The sequence below is a fragment of the Ostrea edulis genome, chromosome 1, assembly GCF_947568905.1.
Source record: "Ostrea edulis chromosome 1, xbOstEdul1.1, whole genome shotgun sequence".
Classification (NCBI taxonomy): Eukaryota; Metazoa; Mollusca; class Bivalvia; order Ostreida; family Ostreidae; genus Ostrea; species Ostrea edulis.
Window position 1 is genome coordinate 656,801 of NC_079164.1, and position 27,596 is coordinate 684,396.

Below are 27,596 nucleotides of genomic sequence, written 5' to 3' on the forward strand. Positions count from 1 at the left end.
GCACCAAACACACTGTACTATCACACACACTGTACTATCACACACACTGTACTATCACACACACACTGTACTATCACACACACACTGTACTATCATACACACTGTACTATCACACACACTGTACTATCACACACACTGTACTATCACACACACTGTACTATCAAACACACTGTACTATCACACACACTGTACTATCACACACACTGTACTATCTCACACACACTTTACTATCACACTGTACTATCACACACACTGTACTATCACACACACTGTACTATCATACACACTGTACTATCACACACACTGTACTATCACACACACTGTACTAATATACACACACTGTACTATCACACACACACTGTACTATCACACACACTGTACTATCACACACACTGTACTATCACACACACACTGTACTATCACACACACACTGTACTATCACACACACTGCACTATCACACACACACTGTACTATCACACACACTGTACTAATATACACACTGTACTATCACACACACACTGTACTATCACACACACTGTACTATCACACACACACTTTACTATCACACACACACTGTACTATCATACACACTGTACTAATATACACACACTGTACTATCACACACACACTGTACTATCACACACAGACTGTACTATCACACACACTGTACTATCACACACACTGTACTATCACACACACACTGTACTATCACACACACTGTACTATCACACACACTGTACTATCACACACACACTGCACTATCACACACACACTGTACTATCACACACACTGTACTAATATACACACTGTACTATCACACACACACTGTACTATCACACACACACTGTACTATCACACACACACTGTACTATCACACACACACTGTACTATCACACACACTGTACTAATATACACACTGTACTATCACACACACACTGTACTATCACACACTCACTGTACTATCACACACACACTGTACTATCACACACACACTGTACTATCACACACACTGTACTATCACACACACTGTACTATCACACACACACTGTACTATCACACACACACTGTACTATCATACACACTGTACTATCACACACACTGTACTATCACACACAGACTGTACTATCACACACACACTGTACTATCATACACACTGTACTATCACACACACTGTACTATCACACACACTGTACTATCACACACACACTGTACTAATATACACACTGTACTATCACACACACACTGTACTATCACACACACACTGTACTATCATACACACTGTACTAATATACACACACTGTACTATCACACACACTGTACTATCACACACACTGTACTATCACACACACACTGTACTATCACACACAGACTGTACTATCATACACACTGTACTATCACACACACTGTACTATCACACACACACTTTACTATCACACACACTGTACTATCACACACAGACTGTACTATCACACACACACTGTACTATCACACACACACTGTACTATCACACACACACACTGTACTATCACACACACACTGTACTATCATACACACTGTACTATCACACACACACTGTACTATCACACACACTGTACTATCACACACACTGTACTATCAAACACACACTGTACTATCACACACACACTGTACTATCACACACACACTGTACTATCACACACACTGTACTATCACACACACTGTACTATCACACACACACTGTACTATCACACACACACTGTACTATCACACACACTGTACCATCACACACACTGTACTATCACACACACTGTACTATCAGACACACACTGTACTATCAGACACACACTGTACCATCACACACACTGTACTATCACACACACTGTACTATCACACACACACTGTACTATCATACACACTGTACTATCACACACACTGTACTATCACACACACACTTTACTATCACACACACTGTACTATCACACACAGACTGTACTATCACACACACTGTACTATCAGACACACACTGTACTATCACACACACACTGTACTATCACACACACACTGTACTATCACACACACTGTACTATCACACACACACTGTACTATCACACACACACACTGTACTATCACACACACACTGTACTATCACACATACTGTACTATCACACACACTGTACTATCACACATACTGTACTATCACACACACTGTACTATCAGACACATACAGTACCCGCAACGTTATTCTTGACATTCCTATCGTGCTCTATCGTGCGTGTATCTTATCGTATCGTGCGTGTATCCTATCGTATCGTGCGTGTATCCTATCCTATCGTGTATCAGGTTTTCCGTTTTCTATCGTGTTTTGTGTTTATCAGGTCTATCGTGTATCGTGTTTTGCGTGTATCAGGTTTTCCGTTTATCATGAAAATCGTTTATCGTGTAGCTTCGGAAACTATCGGGATCGTATATAAAATCTAATGAAAAAGTACGATACTTTCCGAAACCTTTATTCGTTTTGTTAAAGAAGCTATTTTTAGGAATCGAGGAAAGACGGTATATTTGAAGGAGAACATAAAGTTGTCGATTTTAAGGCAGAAGAAGAGCTATTTGTCTGCCCAGAGAGAGAGTGAAAATTTATCACAATTTAATTCTAAGTAGTCTGGAAAGTAGGACAGTAAACCGAGCACAGTAAATCTGAAAGCTCCTTCTGAAGTTCATAAACATTTGTTTGTCTAGAAACAGTTATTTGTAATTAACACTAACAGAAAAATAGGGAGTTCCGATTTGAAAGGAAAAATCAGTAAATTACATTGTTTATCACATACATGTATATTTTAATAATGGTTCTTTTTCTTCCGATTTTTTTTTTTCACGTGTATGCTACTTATATAGCAACTGCTGAACTTGTGCGCGTCCTTATATCTGATTTTGTGTATCACCCATGTTTTGACAGCTAACATTCTCAGGGACATTGTATTTCACACATTTAGAAGATTAAGTTTTAAAAGGGTGCAAGGGTGTTGCATCCCCCAAAATTCTGCTCAACTGGGCACGATTCCGCTGTCATCGTTGTTTTTTTTTTTTATATACCTTGTACATGTACACATGTACCAATACTCGTACGTGTAGATACTGGAAATTTATGTTGGTTTTGATGATTATTTGAATTTTTTTACACACTAAGCGTTTCAAAATTGCGAATTTAAAACAAGCCAGGTTTTGTTTATGTTTTTTAAACAGTATATTTATGTTTTGTTAACAAAATATCAATTCAAATAAATATGTTCCAATTACTTATGACTATCAATTATCAATCATAGTGTAAACATATCTAACAGGTGTAGTGCGGTTGATTTTTTTAAAGCGGTCGTTATGAAAATAACTTGAGATGTTGAATGAGCCGTGAACTTAGAGCTTGATGCAAAATAACCCCCTCCTCGCTACACGCACAATATTACTTGGTTTTATTTCATACTCAAGGTAATATACATTAGCATAAGAGAGCTACTGAAGCATGATATCACTACATTATATTACATTTAGTTAATTCCCTGTATAATCTATATATTAAACATTAGGTGACAATATAAGTTTTAGAATCATTGGCTGATAAAATTCATATAGATATCAAATAATGAATTCAATGCCGTATATATTTTATTATTTTTTTTTAATTTTAGCTGTGATGGCATTAAAAAAAAACAAAAAAACGTACGACCGTGGATTAAAGAAATTATATGGTACAAAACCGATCAATGTTTTAAACAACTGTTACCGCGACGGGGACAGGTAGCTGATAGTCATCCCGCGATGAGAACGCGGTTTTCCTGAGTTACCTATAGATTACCGCGTTAGATTTTTTCCCATCGCAAGAACGCGGGAAACAAGAAATCCACTTTGTCCGTAATGTAGGTATATAATGAACATTGAAATCCTTCAATATTATTATCAACATAATGTAAACATAATGTAATTATGTTGTAGGTATCAAAATTTCGTTCCGTCTAAACCGTTTCTAAATTTACAACATTTCTATCAGGTTTTCCGTTTATCGTGAAGATCGTTTATCGTGTTTTGCGTTTATCAGGTCTATCGTGAAGATCGATTATCAGGTTTTGCGTTTATCAGGTTTATCGTGTATCCTATCGTATCATGCGTATATCCTATCGTATCGTGCGTGTATCGTGTTCTATCGTTTATCATGTCAAGAATAACGTTGTGGGTACTGTACTGTACTATCACACACACTGTACTATACACACTGTACTATCACACACACTGTACTATCACACACACACTGTCCTATACACACTGTACTATCACACACACTGTACTATCACACACACTGCACTATCACACACACTGCACTATCACACACACTGTACCATCACACACACTGTACCATCACACACACACTGCACTACCACACAGACTGTACTATCACACACACTGTACTATCACACACACACTGTACTATCACACACACACTGTACTATCACACACACACTGTATTATCACACACACTGTACAATCACACACACACACTGTACTATCACACACACACTGTACTATCACACACACACTGTACTATACACACTGTACTATCACACACACTGCACTACCACACAGACTGTACTATCACACACACACTGTACTATCATACACACACTGTACTATCACACACACACTGTACTATCACACACACTGTACTATCACACACACTGTACTATCACACACACTGTACTATCACACACACACTGTACTATCACACACACTGTACTATCACACACACTGTACTATCACACACACACTGGACTATCACACACACTGTACTATCACACACACTGTACTATCACACACACTGTACTATCACACACACTGTACTATCACACACACACTGTACTATCACACACACACTGTCCTATCACACACACTGTACTATCACACACACACTGTACTATCACACACACACTGTACTATCACACACACACTGTACTATCACACACACACTGTACTATCACACACAATGACTATACCTACAATTATACACTATCTTTTATCTACATGTATTTACGTTAAGATAATGTTATTTTTCTAGGAGATCAAAATCTACTGAAAACAAAAACAAACGTAATACAGGTATAAGGCAGATTTAAATCCTTTGAAAATTTTGATAAAACAGAAGAGGAATTCCAGCAGAGAGAGAGAAATAAGCGACCACTGAGAGAGCTGCGTTATATTCAGAGTGTCCGACTACTTAGAAGCTAACGTACACTACAAACTCCTGGCCTGTCTCGGGGTGCCCCGCGTTAAATGTCCTGAAATGGGCGAACCAGATCATTACCAACATCACGGTGTCACATAGTTTTCTATACAAGCATACATACTATTCACTATACATTTTATTCCGATACATTCACAGTTTCATATTAATCAACCTTGGAAAAATTATCTAAATATAAAAATGCAAGAATTCAATAATCAAGTTTTTTTTAAAAAGAAGTATTGGTAACCTTCCAAAAATAGAAGATAAATATCTAATATCTAGATCTTTAGCAGACTCTGCGACCGCCTGATTTCTGATTATTTACATGTAACACACTACGACCGCCTGATTTCTGATTATTTACATGTAACACACACTACGACCGCCTGATTTCTGATTATTTACATGAAACACACTACGACCGCCTGATTTCTGATTATTTACATGTAACACACTACGACCGCCTGATTTCTGATTATTTACATGTAACACACACTACGACTGCCTGATTTCTGATTATTTACATGTAACACACTACGACCGCCTGATTTTACATGTAACACACTACGACTGCCTGATTTCTGATTATTTACACGTAACACACTACGACTGCCTGATTTCTGATTATTTACATGTAACACACTACGACCGCCTGATTTCTGATTATTTACGTGTAACACACTACGACCGCCTGATTTCTGATTATTTACATGTAACACACTACAACCGCCTGATTTCTGATTATTTACATATAACACACACTACGACTGCCTGATTTCTGATTATTTACATGTAACACACTACAACCGCCTGATTTTACATGTAACACACTACGACCGCCTGATTTCTGATTATTTACATGTAACACTCTACGACCGCCTGATTTCTGATTATTTACATGTAACACACACTACGACTGCCTGATTTCTGATTATTTACATGTAACACACTACGACCGCCTGATTTTACATGTAACACACTACGACCGCCTGATTTCTGATTATTTACATGTAACACTCTACGACCGCCTGATTTCTGATTATTTACATGTAACACACACTACGACTGCCTGATTTCTGATTATTTACATGTAACACACTACAACCGCCTGATTTCTGATTATTTACATGTAACACACTAAGACCGCCTGATTTCTGAATATTTACATGTAACACACTACGACTGCCTGATTTCTGATTATTTACACGTAACACACTACGACTGCCTGATTTTTGATTATTTACATGTAATACACACTACGACTGCCTGATTTCTGATTATTTACATGTAACACACACTACGACTGCCTGATTTCTGATTATTTACATGTAACACACTACGACTGCCTGATTTCTGATTATTTACATGTAACACTCTACGACCGCCTGATTTCTGATTATTTACATGTAACACACTACGACCGCCTGATTTCTGATTATTTACATGTAACACACTACGACTGCCTGATTTCTGAATATTTACATGTAACACACTACGACTGCCTGATTTCTGATTATTTACATGTAACACACATTACGACCGCCTGATTTCTGATTATGTACATGTAACACACTACGACCGCCTGATTTCTGATTATTTACATGTAACACACTACGACCGCCTGATTTCTGATTATTTACATGTAACACACTACGACCGCCTGATTTTTGATTATTTACATGTAACACTCTATGACCGCCTGATTTCTGATTATTTACATGTAACACACTACGACCGCCTGATTTCTGATTATTTACGTGTAACACACTACGACCGCCTGATTTCTGATTATTTACATGTAACACTCTACGACCGCCTGATTTCTGATTATTTACATGTAACACACACTACGACTGCCTGATTTCTGATTATTTACATGTAACACACTACAACCGCCTGATTTCTGATTATTTACATGTAACACACTAAGACCGCCTGATTTCTGAATATTTACATGTAACACACTACGACTGCCTGATTTCTGATTATTTACACGTAACACACTACGACTGCCTGATTTATGATTATTTACATGTAACACACTACGACCGCCTGATTTCTGATTATTTACGTGTAACACACTACGACCGCCTGATTTCTGATTATTTACATGTAACACTCTACGACCGCCTGATTTCTGATTATTTACATGTAACACACACTACGACTGCCTGATTTCTGATTATTTACATGTAACACACTACAACCGCCTGATTTCTGATTATTTACATGTAACACACTAAGACCGCCTGATTTCTGAATATTTACATGTAACACACTACGACTGCCTGATTTCTGATTATTTACACGTAACACACTACGACTGCCTGATTTCTGATTATTTACATGTAACACACTACAACCGCCTGATTTCTGATTATTTACATGTAACACACTAAGACCGCCTGATTTCTGAATATTTACATGTAACACACTACGACTGCCTGATTTCTGATTATTTACACGTAACACACTACGACTGCCTGATTTCTGATTATTTACATGTAATACACACTACGACTGCCTGATTTCTGATTATTTACATGTAACACACACTACGACTGCCTGATTTCTGATTATTTACATGTAACACACTACGACTGCCTGATTTCTGATTATTTACATGTAACACTCTACGACCGCCTGATTTCTGATTATTTACATGTAACACACTACGACCGCCTGATTTCCGATTATTTACATGTAACACACTACGACTGCCTGATTTCTGAATATTTACATGTAACACACTACGACTGCCTGATTTCTGATTATTTACATGTAACACACATTACGACCGCCTGATTTCTGATTATGTACATGTAACACACTACGACCGCCTGATTTCTGATTATTTACATGTAACACACTACGACCGCCTGATTTCTGATTATTTACATGTAACACACTACGACCGCCTGATTTTTGATTATTTACATGTAACACTCTACGACCGCCTGATTTCTGATTATTTACATGTAACACACTACGACCGCCTGATTTCTGATTATTTACGTGTAACACACTTCGACCGCCTGATTTCTGATTATTTACATGTAACACTCTACGACCGCCTGATTTCTGATTATTTACATGTAACACACACTATGACTGCCTGATTTCTGATTATTTACATGTAACACACTACAACCGCCTGATTTCTGATTATTTACATGTAACACACTAAGACCGCCTGATTTCTGAATATTTACATGTAACACACTACGACTGCCTGATTTCTGATTATTTACACGTAACACACTACGACTGCCTGATTTCTGATTATTTACATGTAACACACTACGACCGCCTGATTTCTGATTATTTACGTGTAACACACTACGACCGCCTGATTTCTGATTATTTACATGTAACACACTACAACCGCCTGATTTCTGATTATTTACATGTAACACACACTACGACTGCCTGATTTCTGATTATTTACATGTAACACACTACAACCGCCTGATTTCTGATTATTTACATGTAACACACTACGACTGCCTGATTTCTGATTATTTACATGTAACACACTACGACTGCCTGATTTCTGATTATTTACATGTAACACACACTACGATTTCTGATTCTGTAACAAACAATCCTATCATACCTTGCTCTCATTAATTTGACCTTGGTCTTCATTTTGCGGTCCTCATACTTGCGTTCCTGTATTTCGCGACGCTCGTTGACGGTCAGTAATTCGTATTGTAAATCTTTGACCTCTTTCTGTAGTTTATGGATCTGATCCAGCAGACCTCGTTGTCCCACCTCGGTGTAGTGCTTTTGCTGGAAAAAAATACCAATATGTTAAAAATATTTACCCAAGTACAGTGTACTACTAAAACAGCACATATAATTTTCATCGTTTATTACCTAAGTAATGGATGTTTGCTACATGTAAAAGGTGATAAAGTTTGTGTAACTTAACCTAATGAATAACATGGTTCTCACAAAGCATTGTAAAGAAAGAAAAATATCATTATCAATCAAATGGTAGTCATATACAGAGTAATTATCGTCATCAATCAAATGTAGTCATATACAGAGTAATTATCGTCATCAATCAAATGGTAGTCACGTGACATACAGAGTAATTATCGTCATCAATCAATCAATCAAATGGTAGTCACGTGACATACACAGTAATTATCGTCATCAATCAATGGTAGTCATGTGACATACACAGTAATTATCGTCATCAATCAAATGGTAGTCACGTGACATACACAGTAATTATCGTCATCGATGATATATTTACATTTCCAGTGCTATTTCCTTTGTTATAATGATGGCCACTTCCTAATGAATACACTACAGAGTGAACATTTTCTTTTGCGCGAATGAATGTTGATAGATAGTAAGTCTGTTTCAACAGCTAGGAATTTCAACAAAAATGAAAGTAAAATGCAAATATAACAAATACATTTTATTTTTGAAATACATGAAGGTATGAACTGCAATGTTTCACGCAGGCATACTTTTCATGATGACTAACACACTTCACAAAGCATGCTGCAATGTTTCACGCAGGCATACGTTTCATGATGCACTAACACATGCTGGCGTGAAGAGTCGCAGTTCATGTACCTTCAAAACTGAAATTTATTTTTTATTTTATACCATTCATTATTCTGTAAGCACAATACTTATACTTCCCGGTCTAGAACACATCTACACTACATGACACGATCACTACAGACTCGGTGAAGGAAGTTCTATAATAACCACATGCATTATTAAATATACGATTTATACATACACTACATTAGATCTTCTATATTTTGTGATGGCTACAGACACTATGATATAGAGGACATAATACTGATACAGCAATAAAGACTGTACAAGATACGGTTATATACTCACAGAAAGCTCAATAATTACAACTACCTCAGGAAGCTCAATAATTACAACTACCTCAGGAAGCTCAATTATTACAACTACCAAGTCATTTACAAAATACATGCATTCTACAATCAATTATTCGTCTACATATTCTCTCACTGTGTTCACGTAAGGATTACATTTCTAAAGCTCAATCAATCCGCAGACAAAGTTATTAGTTAGCAATTGTCACATCACATTAAGCATAAATCTTTCAAATCATGCCAAATTTAGCCCATGTAGCGTGATCTGCATGCTTCATGTTCAACAATGTGATAGCTGCCATATTTGTTGTAAAACTTGTGGACGAAAGAAGCATGAAGGCCAAATCAAAAACGTAATTTCTGATAATATATACATGCATATGATTCTATCCATGATATTTCAGATTAAAAAATAACATTCACTCGCTTATTGGCGTTGATCATTCAGAACTTTTACAACAATTATGGTAATTACAAAGCTTTTGCCATATTTTAAAAATTTACAAAGTCCCACAGCTTTGTAATGACAGCTGCTGATAAACAGAGGCTCATGTTCCACAACACTCACGCTTAATTAACTTTTGATCTCTCGCTGAGAAATAAATCTCATAGTCTGAGTACCTTGTTGACTGAAACTTGATCAATTTTGAGTCTATATTTGATTTACAGGAACGAAAGATTCCGTGTAAGCTGGGAAAATATTTTTATAAGTGTCCCAATAGAAGGACAGAAATTAATGCAGAAAAGATTTAGGTTATTCTTGATCATACGTAACTATGAATTATCATGTCACATAACTTATCCTGATTTGTACATATGTACATGTATATAATGTTACTTTTTGTTTGAAATATATCATTTTCCAATCATTTCTATGCGAATCCCTTAAGGAATTCAGGCAATATTTTAAAAACTCAATGAAACAAGCAGTACAGAGGGGTAGTTGTATTATCAAACCATAACTCCACAAACTGTCGCCATCTGAAGAGTAAATTTGAATTCACTTTTTTCAAGACGCGGATATTCTGTGTTGAGTGTTGACAACTGTAACCTAGTAATGAGAACAGCTGACAGACAGAATTCTGATCAGAAAAAGAATGAAACAAGCACATGCAACCTGTAACAGCTTGATGGAAAATCTCCAATCCATGACAGATTGTCACAGTGAAGGGTAGAAAAAGAAAAGAAAAATAACAAGTTATCTACTGAAAGGGGAGACCACCGAGAGATACATAACATGCACACTATATAACATATCACAACTGCATGCTTTAGTGCCTCATGCACCCATACATCTACTGCACTATCTCGGCTGGGCTTCCTGGCATTATATCAATTTTTAAGGCAGAAAGCTAAGATTTCAGAATTTTTCTCATAAATTCTTATCAAACACTAATATAAAATAACCTGCAATGAATTTTTTTTAAAAATAAAATTTCAATTAAAAAAACAATTTAAAAAAAAAAACAAGAGTAGATCTTTTATTTTAAAAAATTAACTGTCAATCACTTAATAAATATTGAATGATAGACTACTGGAAATATAAGGAGGATTACACGATAATTGATGACATATTATAAAATGTCTTAGTCTTTTTGCATTAATTGTTTCAATGAGTAGGATGTATGTGACTAAAGCATTTATGAAATGGAACCAGACACAAATCTACAGAATTAATCATTGTGCAGAAAATCACTAGCTGACGGGAGAAAAATCTCAAGAGAAAAGAACTCGTTTGTTTTCAGCGAGTTTCTTTTCTGAAAAAAAAATATACAGAGTAAGTAAACTGTAGTTTTTAAAGACATTTATATCAGTGCTTGAGCAGAGATTAAATTCAATGCTTGTCAGAGTGAGATGTCGAGATTCAAAATGAGGACTTCAATGTAAAACTGATTTCTGTGCGACTATTTCTATAAACGTGTGCCTGGTTGCCAGCGTTCTATACAAGGTGAATGGTCGCCATGCTGCCAGCAGATGCTGGCGTGACTGCCTGGCATACTCTTGGCAGTACCACTGATATACCTCAACACCGTTCTCCTCCCAGTTCACAGAGTCCTGAGGCGTGAAAACAGAGAATAAACACACAAAATATCCCTCAAGCTCCATCCTAAAAATAACCCACAACACCCCACCCCTAATCCAAATATATCCTTTTTCAATCTAAAAAATGCAAAACTTTTAAAACCCCACCCAAGAAAATCCCAAAGCATAAACACTTTGTGCTGACCCAGTCATTGTGCTGACCCCGGTAAACACAAGAGTTAATTTTACAGGCATAATTTAACTTTCCAGTTATGGCTTTCCCAATTTTTTTGGTTTAAAAACAGTTCCGTTAAAATTTACTTCCAAATCAGCACAGTTATTCCATAAAGCAGTTTCTAAAACATGGTACATAACTGAACATTTCATTCATAGCAAATTACGTTAATATGGTACAAATATTTAGGCTACACTGTATTATTTTGACTCATGCATAACATATAGAAAGCAACTCTACACAATATGTGAATCCTAGCATTTATTATGTGTTTGTAACATGCTTTTAATGTTGCTTTAAAAAAAAGGCCTTACTCCTCCCTACAATCTTACATCTAATTAAGAAATCAACCAAATCAATGATGCATGACATACCATTTCTAGAGCTGTCTGATTCCGTTCATGCATATCATCCAGTTTGGTTTCCATGTCAATCATTGTGTGTTGTAATTCCCGATTCTGATCCATGACTTTAGATTCCCGCGACTTTAGTAGTGACACCTGGTGTTTTAATTCTGCCATAGTCTGATCTAACAGTGTTCTGCAATAAATGTTTTGAAATTAAGAGATACACCGACACAGCTGAACTTCTGCATCTCGAACACCGATATCTCGAATACCATGGATATATCAAAGTGATTCGGAAGTGCCAACCACGTATTCTTTAAGTATTTAACCCTCAATATCTCAAATCCTCGGACATCTCAAAGTTTTTTCTTGGTCCTATCGAGTTCAAAATAATGAGGTTTGACTGTATATCGGATTTACAATTGACAAATCAACAAGCAATTTATTCATTCCTTACTGTACATGTACATCACATTTTATTTGCGAGAACATTATCTATGTATAATTTTGGGACACCAGCCATCAGCAACAAAATTATCCACAACAAGGCTATTCCTCCTGATCATACACAAAAAGACTATTCCTCATGATCATACACAACCAAGCTATTCTTCCTGATCATACACAACAAGACTATTCTTCCTGATCATACACAACCAAGCTATTCTTCCTGATCATACACAACAAGGCTATTCCTCCTGATCATACACAAAAAGACTATTCCTCCTGATCATACACAACCAAGCTATTTTTCCTGATCATACACAACAAGGCTATTCCTCCTGATCATACACAAAAAGACTATTCTTCCTGATCATACACAACCAAGCTATTCTTCCTGATCATACACAACAAAGCTATTCTTCCTGATCATACACAACAAGACTATTCTTCCTGATCATACACAACAAGACTATTCCTCCTGATCATACACAACCAAGCTATTCTTCCTGATCATACACAACAAAGTTATTCCTCCTGATCATACAAAACAAAGTTATTCCTCCTGATCATACACAAGGTTATTCCTCCTGATCATACACAACAAGACTATTCCTCCTGATCATACACAACCAAGCTATTCTTCCTGATCATACACAACAAAGTTATTCCTCCTGATCATACAAAACAAAGTTATTCCTCCTGATCATACACAACAAGGTTATTCCTCCTGATCATATACAACAAAGCTATTCCTCCTGATCATACACAACAAAGCTACTCCTCCTGATCATACACAGCAAAGTTATTCCTCCTGATCATACACAACAAGGCTATTCCTCCTGATCATACACAAAAAGACTATTCCTCCTGATCATACACAACCAAGCTATTCCTCCTGATCATACACAACAAGACTATTCCTCCTGATCATACACAACAAGACTATTCCTCCTGATCATACACAACAAGGTTATTCCTCCTGATCATACACAACAAGGCTATTCCTCCTGATCATACACAAAAAGACTATTCCTCCTGATCATACACAACCAAGCTATTCCTCCTGATCATACACAACAAGACTATTCCTCCTGATCATACACAACAAGGCTATTCCTCATGATCATACACAACAAGGTTATTCCTCCTGATCATACACAACAAGACTATTCTTCCTGATCATACACAACAAAACTATTCCTCCTGATCATACACAACAAGGCTATTCCTCATGATCATACACAACAAGGTTATTCCTCCTGATCATACACAACAAGACTATTCCTCCTGATCATACACAACAAGACTATTCTTCCTGATCATACACAACAAAACTATTCCTCCTGATCATACACAACAAGGTTATTCCTCCTGATCATACACAAGACTATTCCTCCTGATCATACACAGCAAAGCTATTCCTCCTGATCATACACAGCAAAGCTATTCCTCCTGATCATACACAACAAGGTTATTCCTCCTGATCATATACAACAAGGCTATTCCTCCTGATCATATACAGCAAAGTTATTCCTCCTGATCATACACAACAAGGTTATTCCTCCTGACCATACACAGCAAAGTTATTCCTCCTGATCATACACAAAACTATTCTTCCTGATCATACACAACAAGACTATTCCTCCTGATCATACACAACAAGACTATTCTTCCTGATCATACACAACAAAACTATTCTTCCTGATCATATACAACAAGGTTATTCCTCCTGATCATACACAACAAGACTATTCCTCCTGATCATACACAACAAAACTATTCCTCCTGATCATACACAGCCAAGTTATTCCTCCTGATCATACACAACAAGACTATTCCTCCTGATCATACACAACAAGACTATTCCTCCTGATCATACACAACCAAGCTATTCTTCCTGATCATACACAACAAAGTTATTCCTCCTGATCATACAAAACAAAGTTATTCCTCCTGATCATACACAGCAAAGTTATTCCTCCTGATCATACACAACAAAGTTATTCCTCCTGATCATACACAACAAGACTATTCCTCCTGATCATACACAACAAGACTATTCCTCCTGATCATACACAACAAAACTATTCCTCCTGATCATACACAACAAGGTTATTCCTCCTGATCATACACAACAAAGCTATTCCTCCTGATCATACACAACAAGGCTATTCCTCCTGATCATACACAACAAGACTATTCTTCCTGATCATACACAACAAGGTTATTCCACCTGATCATACACAGCCAAGTTATTCCTCCTGATCATACACAACAAGACTATTCCTCCTGATCATACACAACAAGGCTATTCCTCCTGATCATACACAACAAGACTATTCCTCCTGATCATACACAACAAAGTTATTCCTCCTGATCATACACAACAAAGTTATTCCTCCTGATCATACACAACAAGACTATTCTTCCTGATCATACACAACAAAGTTATTCCTCCTGATCATACACAACAAGACTATTCTTCCTGATCATACACAACAAGGCTATTCCTCCTGATCATACACAACAAGACTATTCCTCCTGATCATACACAACAAAGTTATTCCTCCTGATCATACACAACAAAGCTATTCCTCCTGATCATACACAACAAGACTATTCTTCCTGATCATACACAACAAGACTATTCCTCCTGATCATACACAACAAGGTTATTCCTCCTGATCATACACAACAAGACTATTCCTCCTGATCATACACAACAAGACTATTCCTCCTGATCATACACAACAAGACTATTCCTCCTGATCATATACAACAAGGTTATTCCTCCTGATCATATACAACAAGGTTATTCCACCTGATCATACACAGCAAAGTTATTCCTCCTGATCATACACAGCAAGACTATTCCACCTGATCATACACAACAAGACTATTCCACCTGATCATACACAACAAGGCTATTCCACCTGATCATACACAAGGCTATTCCTCTTGATCATAATGACACTAGATAGACACAAAATACCAAAAGTGCACCTGCACTTCTAACATAGACACCAGTCTTTACTGTGACATGAGACTAGTTACTGAATCTGCTCCTTGTCGATTGTTTAGCAAACATATAACATAGCTTATGCAATGGCACTGATAATAATAACTGATACGATTTGTACGGTAAACATTTCGGGTTAATATGCAGACTGAACATACACAATTTGCTAAGGAGGATACTAAGTAATGAACTATGTATTGAGACTACCTGTCCCCTCAGGCTTCACTAGTGTAGAGGGACTGACAGACAGACAGATTACCTGTCCCCTCAGGCTTCACTAGTGTAGAGGGACTGACAGACAGACAGACTACCTGTCCCCTCAGGCTTCACTAGTGTAGAGGGACAGACAGACTACCTGTCCCCTCAGGCTTCACTAGTGTAGAGGGACAGACAGACAGACTAACCTGTCCCCTCAGGCTTCACTAGTGTAGAGGGACTGACAGACAGACAGACAGACAGACTACCTGTCCCCTCAGGCTTCACTAGTGTAGAGGGACAGACAGACTGACAGATAGACAGACAGATTACCTGTCCCCTCAGGCTTCACTAGTGTAGAGGGACAGACACATAGACAGACTACCTGTCCCCTCAGGCTTCACTAGTGTAGAGGGACTGACAGACAGACTACCTGTCCCCTCAGGCTTCACTAGTGTAGAGGGACTGACAGACAGACAGACTACCTGTCCCCTTGGGCTTCACTAGTGTAGAGGGACTGACAGACAGACAGACAGACAGACAACCTGTCCCCTCAGGCTTCACTAGTGTAGAGGGACTGACAGACAGACAGACAGACTACCTGTCCCCTCAGACTTCACTAGTGTAGAGGGACAGACATACAGACAGTCTACCTGTCCCCTCAGGCTTCACTAGTGTAGAGGGACTGACAGACAGATAGACTACCTGTCCCCTCAGGCTTCACTAGTGTAGAGGGACTGACAGACAGACAGTCTACCTGTCCCCTTGGGCTTCACAGAGGAATTTAACATGGCCCTGTTGAACTCACCTCTGCAGTTTCTCGGCCTCCAGTTGGTTTCTTAGCGTAGCGACTTGTTCTTTTTTGTCTTGAAGTTCGTTTTTCAGTTCCTCTGCCTGACTTAGCTGATGTTCCACTGTCTTTAATTTGAAGGTCACACCATCTAAATCATGCTGAAGCTTTTCAGCCTGAAAGGGCAAAGGTCATTAGATATTAAGGGATTGCAAGATTCAGAACATATATCCACAAAAAGCATCAATTTCAAGAAAAAGGGTGTGCCAAATATTTTTATTAGGAATAAAAGTTAAAAAAAAAAAAAGGTGTGTGCCATATTTTTTATTTAATTGTGAACAACAAATGTTGGTTGTGTGGTGCGCACCTGTGATTAAAGATACAATTTGTGAAAAGCTGTGATGTTTGAAATATTAAGAGATGAGTCAAAATGATGCCCAAGTTATGATTAAGTGTAATTACTTAACCATGATATAATAGCACATCAGTAAGACACTGTATTAACTAGCAAACATTGTACACTAGCCCTGCTATAACATACTAATGTGAAAGAAAAGCAACAAAAACACACACTAAAATTTAGTCCTCCATCTAGAAAAAACACCTTATCCAGTTTACATGTTGTTTGATCATGAGCAGTGATATGAATGCTTTGTTGTGAATTTGTAGCAGTGATATGAATGCTTTGTTGTGAATCTGTAGTAGTGATAGGATTACTTTGTTGTGAATTTGTAGTAGTGATAGGATTACTTTGTTGTGAATTTGTAGCAGTGATAGGATTACTTTGTTGTGAGTTTGTAGCAGTGATAGGATTACTTTGTTGTGAGTTTGTAGCAGTGATAGGATTACTTTGTTGTGAATCTGTAGCAGTGATAGGAATACTTTGTTGTGAATTTGTAGCAGTGATATGAATGTTTTGTTGTTAATTTGTAGCAGTGATAGGACTACTTTGTTGTGAATTTGTAGTAGTGATAGGAATGCTTTGTTGTGAATTTGTAGCGGTGATAGGATTACTTTGTTGTGAATTTGTAGCAGTGATAGGATTATTTTGTTGTGAATTTGTAGTAGTGATAGGATTACTTTGTTGTGAGTTTGTAGTAGTGATAGGATTACTTTGTTGTGAATTTGTAGCAGTGATATGATTACTTTGTTGTGAGTTTGTAGTAGTGATAGGATTACTTTGTTGTGAATTTGTAGCAGTGATAGGATTACTTTGTTGTGAATTTGTAGCAGTGATAGGATTATTTTGTTGTGAATTTGTAGTAGTGATAGGATTACTTTGTTGTGAGTTTGTAGTAGTGATAGGATTACTTTGTTGTGAATTTGTAGCAGTGATAGGATTACTTTGTTGTGAATTTGTAGCAGTGACAGGATTACTTTGTTGTGAATTTGTAGCAGTGATAGGAATACTTTGTTGTGAATTTGTAGCAGTGACAGGATTACTTTGTTGTGAATTTGTAGCAGTGATAGGACTACTTTGTTGTGAATTTGTAGCAGTGATATGATGGCTTTGTTGTGAATTTGTAGCAGTGATATGAATGCTTTGTTGTGAATTTGTAGCAGTGATAGGATTACTTTGTTGTGAATTTGTAGTAGTGATAGGATTACTTTGCTGTGAATCTGTAGTAGTGATAGGAATACTTTGTTGTGAATTTGTAGTAACTGTATTAAGGATGGATGACAGACCAGAGAAATCTTATATGGATGGAAGTAAAGGATATGCAAAATAATATTTTGAAATTAAAAAGTTTCAAATTTATATTTAGTTTTAAATAATGCAGTTCTAGTAGAATGTTATCTAGAAAAAAAATTAAAACCCCTGCTGGACTCGTACACAGGATCTACAGATCAGCAATTTACAGAGCTACCCAACTGACAATCAAATTTTAAAATAAACATCAAATATTGCTGGTATTTATAATATTCATTCATGTTTTAAAAGGAAGTCAGCCATTATGATGATGTAGTATACCTCCTTAAAAATCTTAATCAGATTATACACATCTATCTACATCTATATATAAAGACTAGAATGACCAACGACATGAACAATTCGAATTGTCAAATTTTCGGGACAACCTGTCCCTTCGTCAGGACGGGAAAGTCATTCTGTCCTAACAGCATGAACAAATGATTGACTTTGCCAGAATGAACATTGGCTAAACCTATTCCTGATATGACAATGTTATTCTCCCTCTGATCAACGACAACGGTTTATTTCTCATAACTTTATTTCTCTTAAGATATCTGCGTACCGCCTCATATTACCAATGATACATCGCCTTGCTTCACCAACTGGATGCATAGCAGTACCAGCACTGCCAACATCGTTGGCACTCATCAATATATTTCCATTTTTAGTTTCTTACAAGTAACCAATAGTTTAGACATTACACCAATTTCATTTACTATTATCTGAAATTTAGATTTTCAATAGTTTGATCTAGGGGAAAATACCACGATGTACGGATTAATTGTTTCACCTTTTGATCGGCCAAGTTAGTTCGTCCATTAATGAATTTCACACTTTACCAACTGATACCACAGTGACCAGACATGATGAGTTCACGCTCTGATTCTTATTCTTTTGTGAGTTAATAACAGAGCCTGCAACATGCAAGGTGAAGATAACGAACAGTGATCAATCTCATAACTCCAACAAGCAATACAAAGTAGATAGTTGGGCAAACACGGACCCCTGGACACACCAGAGGTGGGATCAGGTGCCTAGGAGGAGTAAGCATCCCCTGTTGACCGGTCACACCCGTCGTGAGCCCCATATCCTGATCAGGTAAACGGAGTTATCCGCAGTCAAATCAGTGTGCCAAGAACGGCTTAACAATCGGTATGAAACACGTCAGACAGCATTTGACCCAATGCGAGGTTGTATTGACGAACTAGATCGTTATAACGACCATAGAATTTGCGAAATGCTGAAATCCGCTAGAAAAGTGTTTAGCTAGTTTTATAGTGTAGCTTTAGTGCTTATTGTTAATTATATTTGTGTTTTTTCCATAATGTAATCCTTTCCCGTTCTGACGAAGGGACAGGTTGTCCCGAAAATTTGACAATTCCAATTGTTCATGTCGTTGGTCATTCTAGTGCTTTATATAATTATTTTCCCTGACCATTGTATCTATTTAATATAGATCCGACAGTTTTGGATACTGAATGTTGTTGGTTCTTCAGTGCTTTATATATATATATATATATATATATATATATATATATATATATATATAAAATAAACTTCATGCCCATTCATGAAAACACACTACATCAATAAGACTGTCACAATATGCCATATACACTTTCAATGATTTACTCCTACATTTAATGTTTTCCTTCTAAATTGGTCTACTTTTATCACATCTACACATTTGCCCAGTTGACTGCGATATTCATGTACAGATTCATTCTCCTTATAGCATCTACAGATCTGCCCAGTTGAATGCGATATTCACGTACAGATTCATCTCCTTATAGCATCTACAGATCTGCCCAGTTGACTGCGATATTCACGTACAGATTCATTCTCCTTATAGCATCTACAGATCTGCCCAGTTGAATGCGATATTCATGTACAGATTCATTCTAACTTGAAATTTGTAGTACAGATCAAAACTATTAAACAGTCAATGGTCTGCTAATTTCTTGAAAATCGCTTGAAACTGAATATCATATAATTCCAATGTTATTTATTACACTTGTTTTGATTGGATAAAAACTGGATAAAAATAAAGCTGAACAAGAGTTTACACATCAATAAATCCGAAAAATGCGATGTATTCATACACGCCTGAAAACAAATAACATAGTGCGGGGAAACTATTCAAATTTTTGCAATTGTTAATAAAGTGAATGACTTGGAATTATAAGAATCGAACATTCTTTTTGAAGAATTTATCGATGTGTAAACTCTGGACATTATACTCACAAACTTAACATAAAAGTGCTTCGCACTTTTATTCAGTTTGTGAGTAAAATGTCCGGAGTTTACACATCGATAAATTCTTCAAAAAGAATGTTTCATCCTATAATAATTCCAATATTATTTATTACAGTTTTTTTGATTGGACAAAAATAAATCTAAATGAGAATTTACACATCAATAAATCAAAAAACGCTAGGAGTATGTATACATACTCGACTGAAAACAAATCACACATAGTGCAGGGAAACTATTCAAATTTTTTAAATTGATAATACTGGGAACGAATTGGAATTATAAGAATCCAACATTCTTTTTGAAGAATTTATCGATGTATAAACGTTTTCTGGGTATTTTACTCACAAACCTAACATAAAACTTTAAAAGTGCTTTGCACTTTCATTCAGTTTGTGAGTAAAATGTCCATAGTTTATACATCGATATATTCTTCAAAAAGAATGTTTAATCCTCTAATAATTTTTTACGATTTCATGGGATGACTTGAATTTTGCAGTATGCTATATGCATCAAATACAAGTACATAAATAACGACAAGGAATTACAAAAACGAAACTGCATATGTCTAATACTGATCATGGTACGGAAATCTACTAACAACACACTCTGTATTCACCGGGCCCTCCCTCACATAGAAATCTACTAACAACACATTCTGTATACACTGGGTCCTCCCTCACATAGAAATCTACTAATAACACACTCTGTATACACTGGGCCCTCCCTCCCTCACATAGAAATCTACTAACAACACACTCTGTATCCACTGGGTCCTCCCTCATATAGAAATCTAGTAACAACACACTCTGTATTCACCGGGCCCTCCCTCACATAGAAATCTACTAACAACACACTCTGTATTCACTGGGCCCTCCCTCACATAGAAATCTACTAACAACACACTCTGTATTCACTGGGCCCTCCCTCACATAGAAATCTACTAACAACACACTCTGTATTCACTGGGCCCTCCCTCACATAGAAATCTACTAACAACACACTCTGTATTCACCGGGCCCTCCCTCACATAGAAATCTACTAACAACACACTCTGTATACACTGGGCCCTCCCTCACATAGAAATCTACTTACAACACACTCTGTATTCACTGGGTCCTCCCTCACATAGAAATCTACTAACAACACACTCTGTATTCACTGGGCCCTCCCTCCCTCACATAGAAATCTACTAACAACACACTCTGTATACACTGGGCCCTCCCTCCCTCACATAGAAATCTACTAACAACACACTCTGTATACACTGGGCCCTCCCTCACATAGAAATCTACTAACAACACACTCTGTATACACTGGGCCCTCCCTCCCTCACATAGAAATCTACTAACAACACACTCTGTATACACTGGGCCCTCCCTCCCTCACATAGAAATCTACTAACAACACACTCTGTATACACTGGGCCCTCCCTCACATAGAAATCTACTAACAACACACTCTGTATCCACTGGGTCCTCCCTCATATAGAAATCTACTAACAACACACTCTGTATTCACCGGGCCCTCCCTCACATAGAAATCTACTAACAACACACTCTGTATACACTGGGCCCTCCCTCACATAGAAATCTACTAACAACACACTCTGTATTCACTGGGTCCTCCCTCACATAGAAATCTACTAACAACACACTCTGTATTCACTGGGCCCTCCCTCACATAGAAATCTACTAACAACACACTCTGTATACACTGGGCCCTCCCTCCCTCACATAGAAATCTACTAACAACACACTCTGTATTCACTGGGCCCTCCCTCACATAGAAATCTACCAACAACACACTCTGTATTCACTGGGCCCTCCCTCACATAGAAATCTACTAACAACACACTCTGTATTCACTGGGTCCTCCCTCACATAGAAATCTACTAACAACACACTCTGTATTCACTGGGCCCTCCCTCCCTCACATAGAAATCTACTAACAACACACTCTGTATACACTGGGCCCTCCCTCACATAGAAATCTACTAACAACACACTCTGTATTCACTGGGCCCTCCCTCACATAGAAATCTACTAACAACACACTCTGTATTCACTGGGCCCTCTCTCCCTCACATAGAAATCTACTAACAACACACTCTGTATACACTGGGCCCTCCCTCCCTCCCTCACATAGAAATCTACTAACAACACACTCTGTATTCACTGGGCCCTCCCTCACATAGAAATCTACTAACAACACACTCTGTATTCACTGGGCCCTCCCTCACATAGAAATCTACTAACAACACACTCTGTATACACTGGGTCCTCCCTCACATAGAAATCTACTAACAACACATTCTGTATACACTGGGCCCTCCCTCACATAGAAATCTACTAATAACACACTCTGTATACACTGGGTCCTCCCTCACATAGAAATCTACTAACAACACACTCTGTATTCACTGGGTCCTCCCTCACATAGAAATCTACTAACAACACACTCTGTATTCACTGGGCCCTCTCTCCCTCACATAGAAATCTACTAACAACACACTCTGTATACACTGGGCCCTCCCTCCCTCCCTCACATAGAAATCTACTAACAACACACTCTGTATCCACTGGGTCCTCCCTCACATAGAAATCTACTAACAACACATTCTGTATACACTGGGCCCTCCCTCACATAGAAATCTACTAACAACACACTCTGTATTCACTGGGTCCTCCCTCACATAGAAATCTACTAACAACACACTCTGTATTCACTGGGCCCTCCCTCACATAGAAATCTACTAACAACACACTCTGTATTCACCGGGCCCTCCCTCACATAGAAATCTACTAACAACACACTCTGTATTCACTGGGCCCTCCCTCATATAGAAATCTACTAACAACACACTCTGTATTCACTGGGCCCTCCCTCACATAGAAATCTACTAACAACACACTCTGTATACACTGGGTCCTCCCTCACATAGAAATCTACTAACAACACACTCTGTATTCACTGGGCCCTCCCTCCCTCACATAGAAATCTACTAACAACACACTCTGTATACACTGGGCCCTCCCTCACATAGAAATCTACTAACAACACACTCTGTATTCACTGGGCCCTCCCTCACATAGAAATCTACTAACAACACATTTTGTATACACTGGGCCCTCCCTCCCTCACATAGAAATCTACTAACAACACACTCTGTATTCACTGGGCCCTCCCTCCCTCACATAGAAATCTACTAACAACACACTCTGTATTCACTGGGCCCTCCCTCATATAGAAATCTACTAACAACACATTTTGTATACACTGGGCCCTCCCTCACAATGCATACAGGTTTCAGTAGTGTCGTACTAAGCAGGATTAGAGATGGGAGTAACAGAGTCACGTCTAGAAGAGAGCTTCACAGTGGTGCCTACTTACTTTAATCAGAAAAGGTTTAGCTTTGGTTTCCTTAAATAAGAACATTAGCAGGTTACCATGGTTATGATGGGGAGGAATTCAGGTATACAAATATTTCTCCACTTATAAAGCAGCACTGCCATTTACTTTGCACCATATTTATCCCAATTGTAGAATCTTTTGACAATATTCTGTTGTGATATCAGAGCCAGAGTTTGTACACATTTGTAGAATCTTTTGACATTAGGCTTGCTATTTTGTTACTGTATTTTGTTTTGGGGGGAGTGGGGGGGTGATTTCAGTTTGGATTTTATGACATGAACATTAAAACTCAGATCTTTAGATGCACTGCATAAGGATGCATGGAAAACATAAAGATTCTGGCAAGAAAAAAATTATTCAGAGGTCCTTTATCTAAAAGAGTATCGGTAAATGTACTTGTATATATTCCTTTTCATTGTGAATGTTCTTTGGGATAAACATGGTGTAAGAATGTAAATATCAAAGCTGTACTGAAAGTCATTAGACTTATTTATTATGCTGAAGTAAGAAAAACTTATAAACAATTATACTGATTAGGAAAAACTTATAAACAATAATACTGATTAGGAAGAAATCTCTGAATAATTAGAGAGCTGCATCAGTAAGCTTTATACTGCTGTATATACAGTGCTAACTAAGTATAAGTACAACACCACTGACCCTTATCTGCACTGGTGCGCTACGCCTGCTCCAAAACACCTACAAATGTAACCCTATGTAAGAATATGGGGTCAAAGGTCAGCCAAGGTGAGGACCTAGCTAGCCAGGCAATGAATGTTAAAGAATGAAACAATTGTTAATGGAACTAAACTGTGAGCCACATAAACTAACAGCATTAGCCAACAACTCGGTGACATTGGAGTTAACACATTGTGTGGTATCAAGCACAATCTTGAATGAAACCATGCATAGAAAATTAAAACAACTTTTTACTCAAAATAAAACACATAAAGTAATTAAATGTTTAAAGGAATTTTAAAAAGGAAACGATGATAGAGTGTGAGTTGTGTGCATGACATTTCAGGATGTTGACGATGGCTTCCCAGAAGGCCACACAACAAACCTTTTTCTCCGCGGTGTCGGCCTTGGTCTGGACAGTTTTAAGAGCTGCTTCGTGATTGGCTGAAGCCTGAGACAGGGTCGTCTCTGCATACTTTGTGGTGGAATTTTTCTGTAACAGAACAGACATTACAATTTACAAATTACTGGGAAAAAAACCTTACCGTTACATTTTATTATATGTATTCTATTTCCTTCAAAATCAAAATTCTATATCATGAATTCATTATCACTTTTTGTTACATGACTTTTAAAAAGTTTCCAGGATTCTAAGATTTCTATTCAAAAACTTTACTCCAACTGTTTCATCTATCAAACTATAATCAAAATCATTTGTTCTCAGTCATTTTAAGTTTGAATCTGTTTGTTGATTTGATTATTGATAGATTGATTTGATTATTGATTGATGAATTTGATTATTGATTGATGGATTTGATGATTGATTGATCTGTTAACTGATTGATTGTATCATTGATTGATCTGTTGACTGATTGATTGTATCATTGATTGATCTGTTGACTGATTGTATCATTGATTGATCTGTTGACTAATTGATTGTATCATTGATTGATTTGATTATTGATTGATCTGTTGACTGATTGATTGTATCATTGATTGATCTGTTGACTGATTGATTGTATCATTGATTGATTTGATTATTGATTGATCTGCTGACTGATTGATTGTATCATTGATTGATCTGTTGACTGATTGATTGTATCATTGATTGATCTGTTGACTGATTGATTGTATCATTGATTGATTGTATCATTGATTGATCTGTTGACTGATTGTATCATTGATTGATCTGTTGACTGATTGATTGGATTATTGATTGATCTGTTGACTGATTGATTGGATTATTGATTGATCTGTTGACTGATTGATTGTATCATTGATTGATCTGTTGACTGATTGATTGTATCATTGATTGATCTGTTGACTGATTGATTGGATCATTGATTGATCTGTTGACTGATTGATTGTATCATTGATTGATGAATTTGATTATTGATTGATTTATTTGATTATTGATTGATCTGCTGACTGATTGATTGTATCATTGATTGATCTGTTGACTGATTGATTGTATCATTGATTGATCTGTTGACTGATTGATTGTATCATTGATTGATTGTATCATTGATTGATCTGTTGACTGATTGTATCATTGATTGATCTGTTGACTGATTGATTGGATTATTGATTGATCTGTTGACTGATTGATTGGATTATTGATTGATCTGTTGACTGATTGATTGTATCATTGATTGATCTGTTGACTGATTGATTGTATCATTGATTGATCTGTTGACTGATTGATTGGATCATTGATTGATCTGTTGACTGATTGATTGTATCATTGATTGATGAATTTGATTATTGATTGATGGATTTGATGATTGATTGTATCATTGATTGATTTGATTATTGATCTGTTGATTGATGGATTTGATGATTGATTGATCTGTTGACTGATTGATTGTATCATTGATTGGTTTGATTATTGAATGATCTGTTGACTGATTGATTGTATCATTGATTGATTTGATTATTGATTGGTCTGTTGACTAATTGATTGGATCATTGATTGGTTTTATCAATACCCTTTCTAGTTCGTCCTCCAGACTCCTCTTGGCGGCCTCTAAGCTGGCATTCTTCTCCATCAGGGACCTCACCTGACTCCACACCTGTCAAATTCAATAAAGGTCACAAGGTCACGAAATAATAAAGGTCAAGGTACAAATCCATAAATCAATCAGTTTTTCAGGCTCTCTGCTATACAACTACAGATATATGTATTGTATGTATAAATTTAGTTCACAACTAGGGAAAATTGTTTAAATTCTTTCTAAAAATAACACAAAAAGAAAACTACACATTTCAAGTCTTAGTAGAAATGCAAATAATTCAACATGCTAATTTTCAATCTTGCTAATACACTATTGGACAAATTTCTTCTTTACAAAGACATTAGCTATTAGTCATTGGAGATTGATTACAC

The 27,596-nt window shown here is 37.0% G+C and overlaps 1 protein-coding gene across 29 annotated transcripts in view; it reads right to left on the bottom strand.

Annotated features, from left to right (window-relative positions):
- The window catches only part of LOC125664538 (myosin-11-like), an 89,289-nt gene that overhangs the window by 11,796 nt on the left and 49,897 nt on the right, over nucleotides 1-27,596 (bottom strand). For 9 of the 29 annotated variants that reach the window (XM_056152837.1, XM_048897325.2, XM_056152836.1 and 6 more), the window contains 9 exons: nucleotides 27,199-27,282; nucleotides 25,596-25,703; nucleotides 25,193-25,231; nucleotides 24,512-24,541; nucleotides 17,191-17,348; nucleotides 12,752-12,917; nucleotides 12,143-12,175; nucleotides 8,863-9,038; nucleotides 5,254-5,298 (listed from right to left, as the gene is read on the bottom strand). In XM_056152837.1, the coding sequence (XP_056008812.1) occupies nucleotides 5,254-5,298; nucleotides 8,863-9,038; nucleotides 12,143-12,175; nucleotides 12,752-12,917; nucleotides 17,191-17,348; nucleotides 24,512-24,541; nucleotides 25,193-25,231; nucleotides 25,596-25,703; nucleotides 27,199-27,282 (839 nt within the window). The remainder of the gene's footprint in view (nucleotides 1-5,253; nucleotides 5,299-8,862; nucleotides 9,039-12,142; nucleotides 12,176-12,751; nucleotides 12,918-17,190; nucleotides 17,349-24,511; nucleotides 24,542-25,192; nucleotides 25,232-25,595; nucleotides 25,704-27,198; nucleotides 27,283-27,596) is intronic. The other 20 variants (XM_056152853.1, XM_056152851.1, XM_056152856.1 and 17 more) reach the window with 10 other exon arrangements.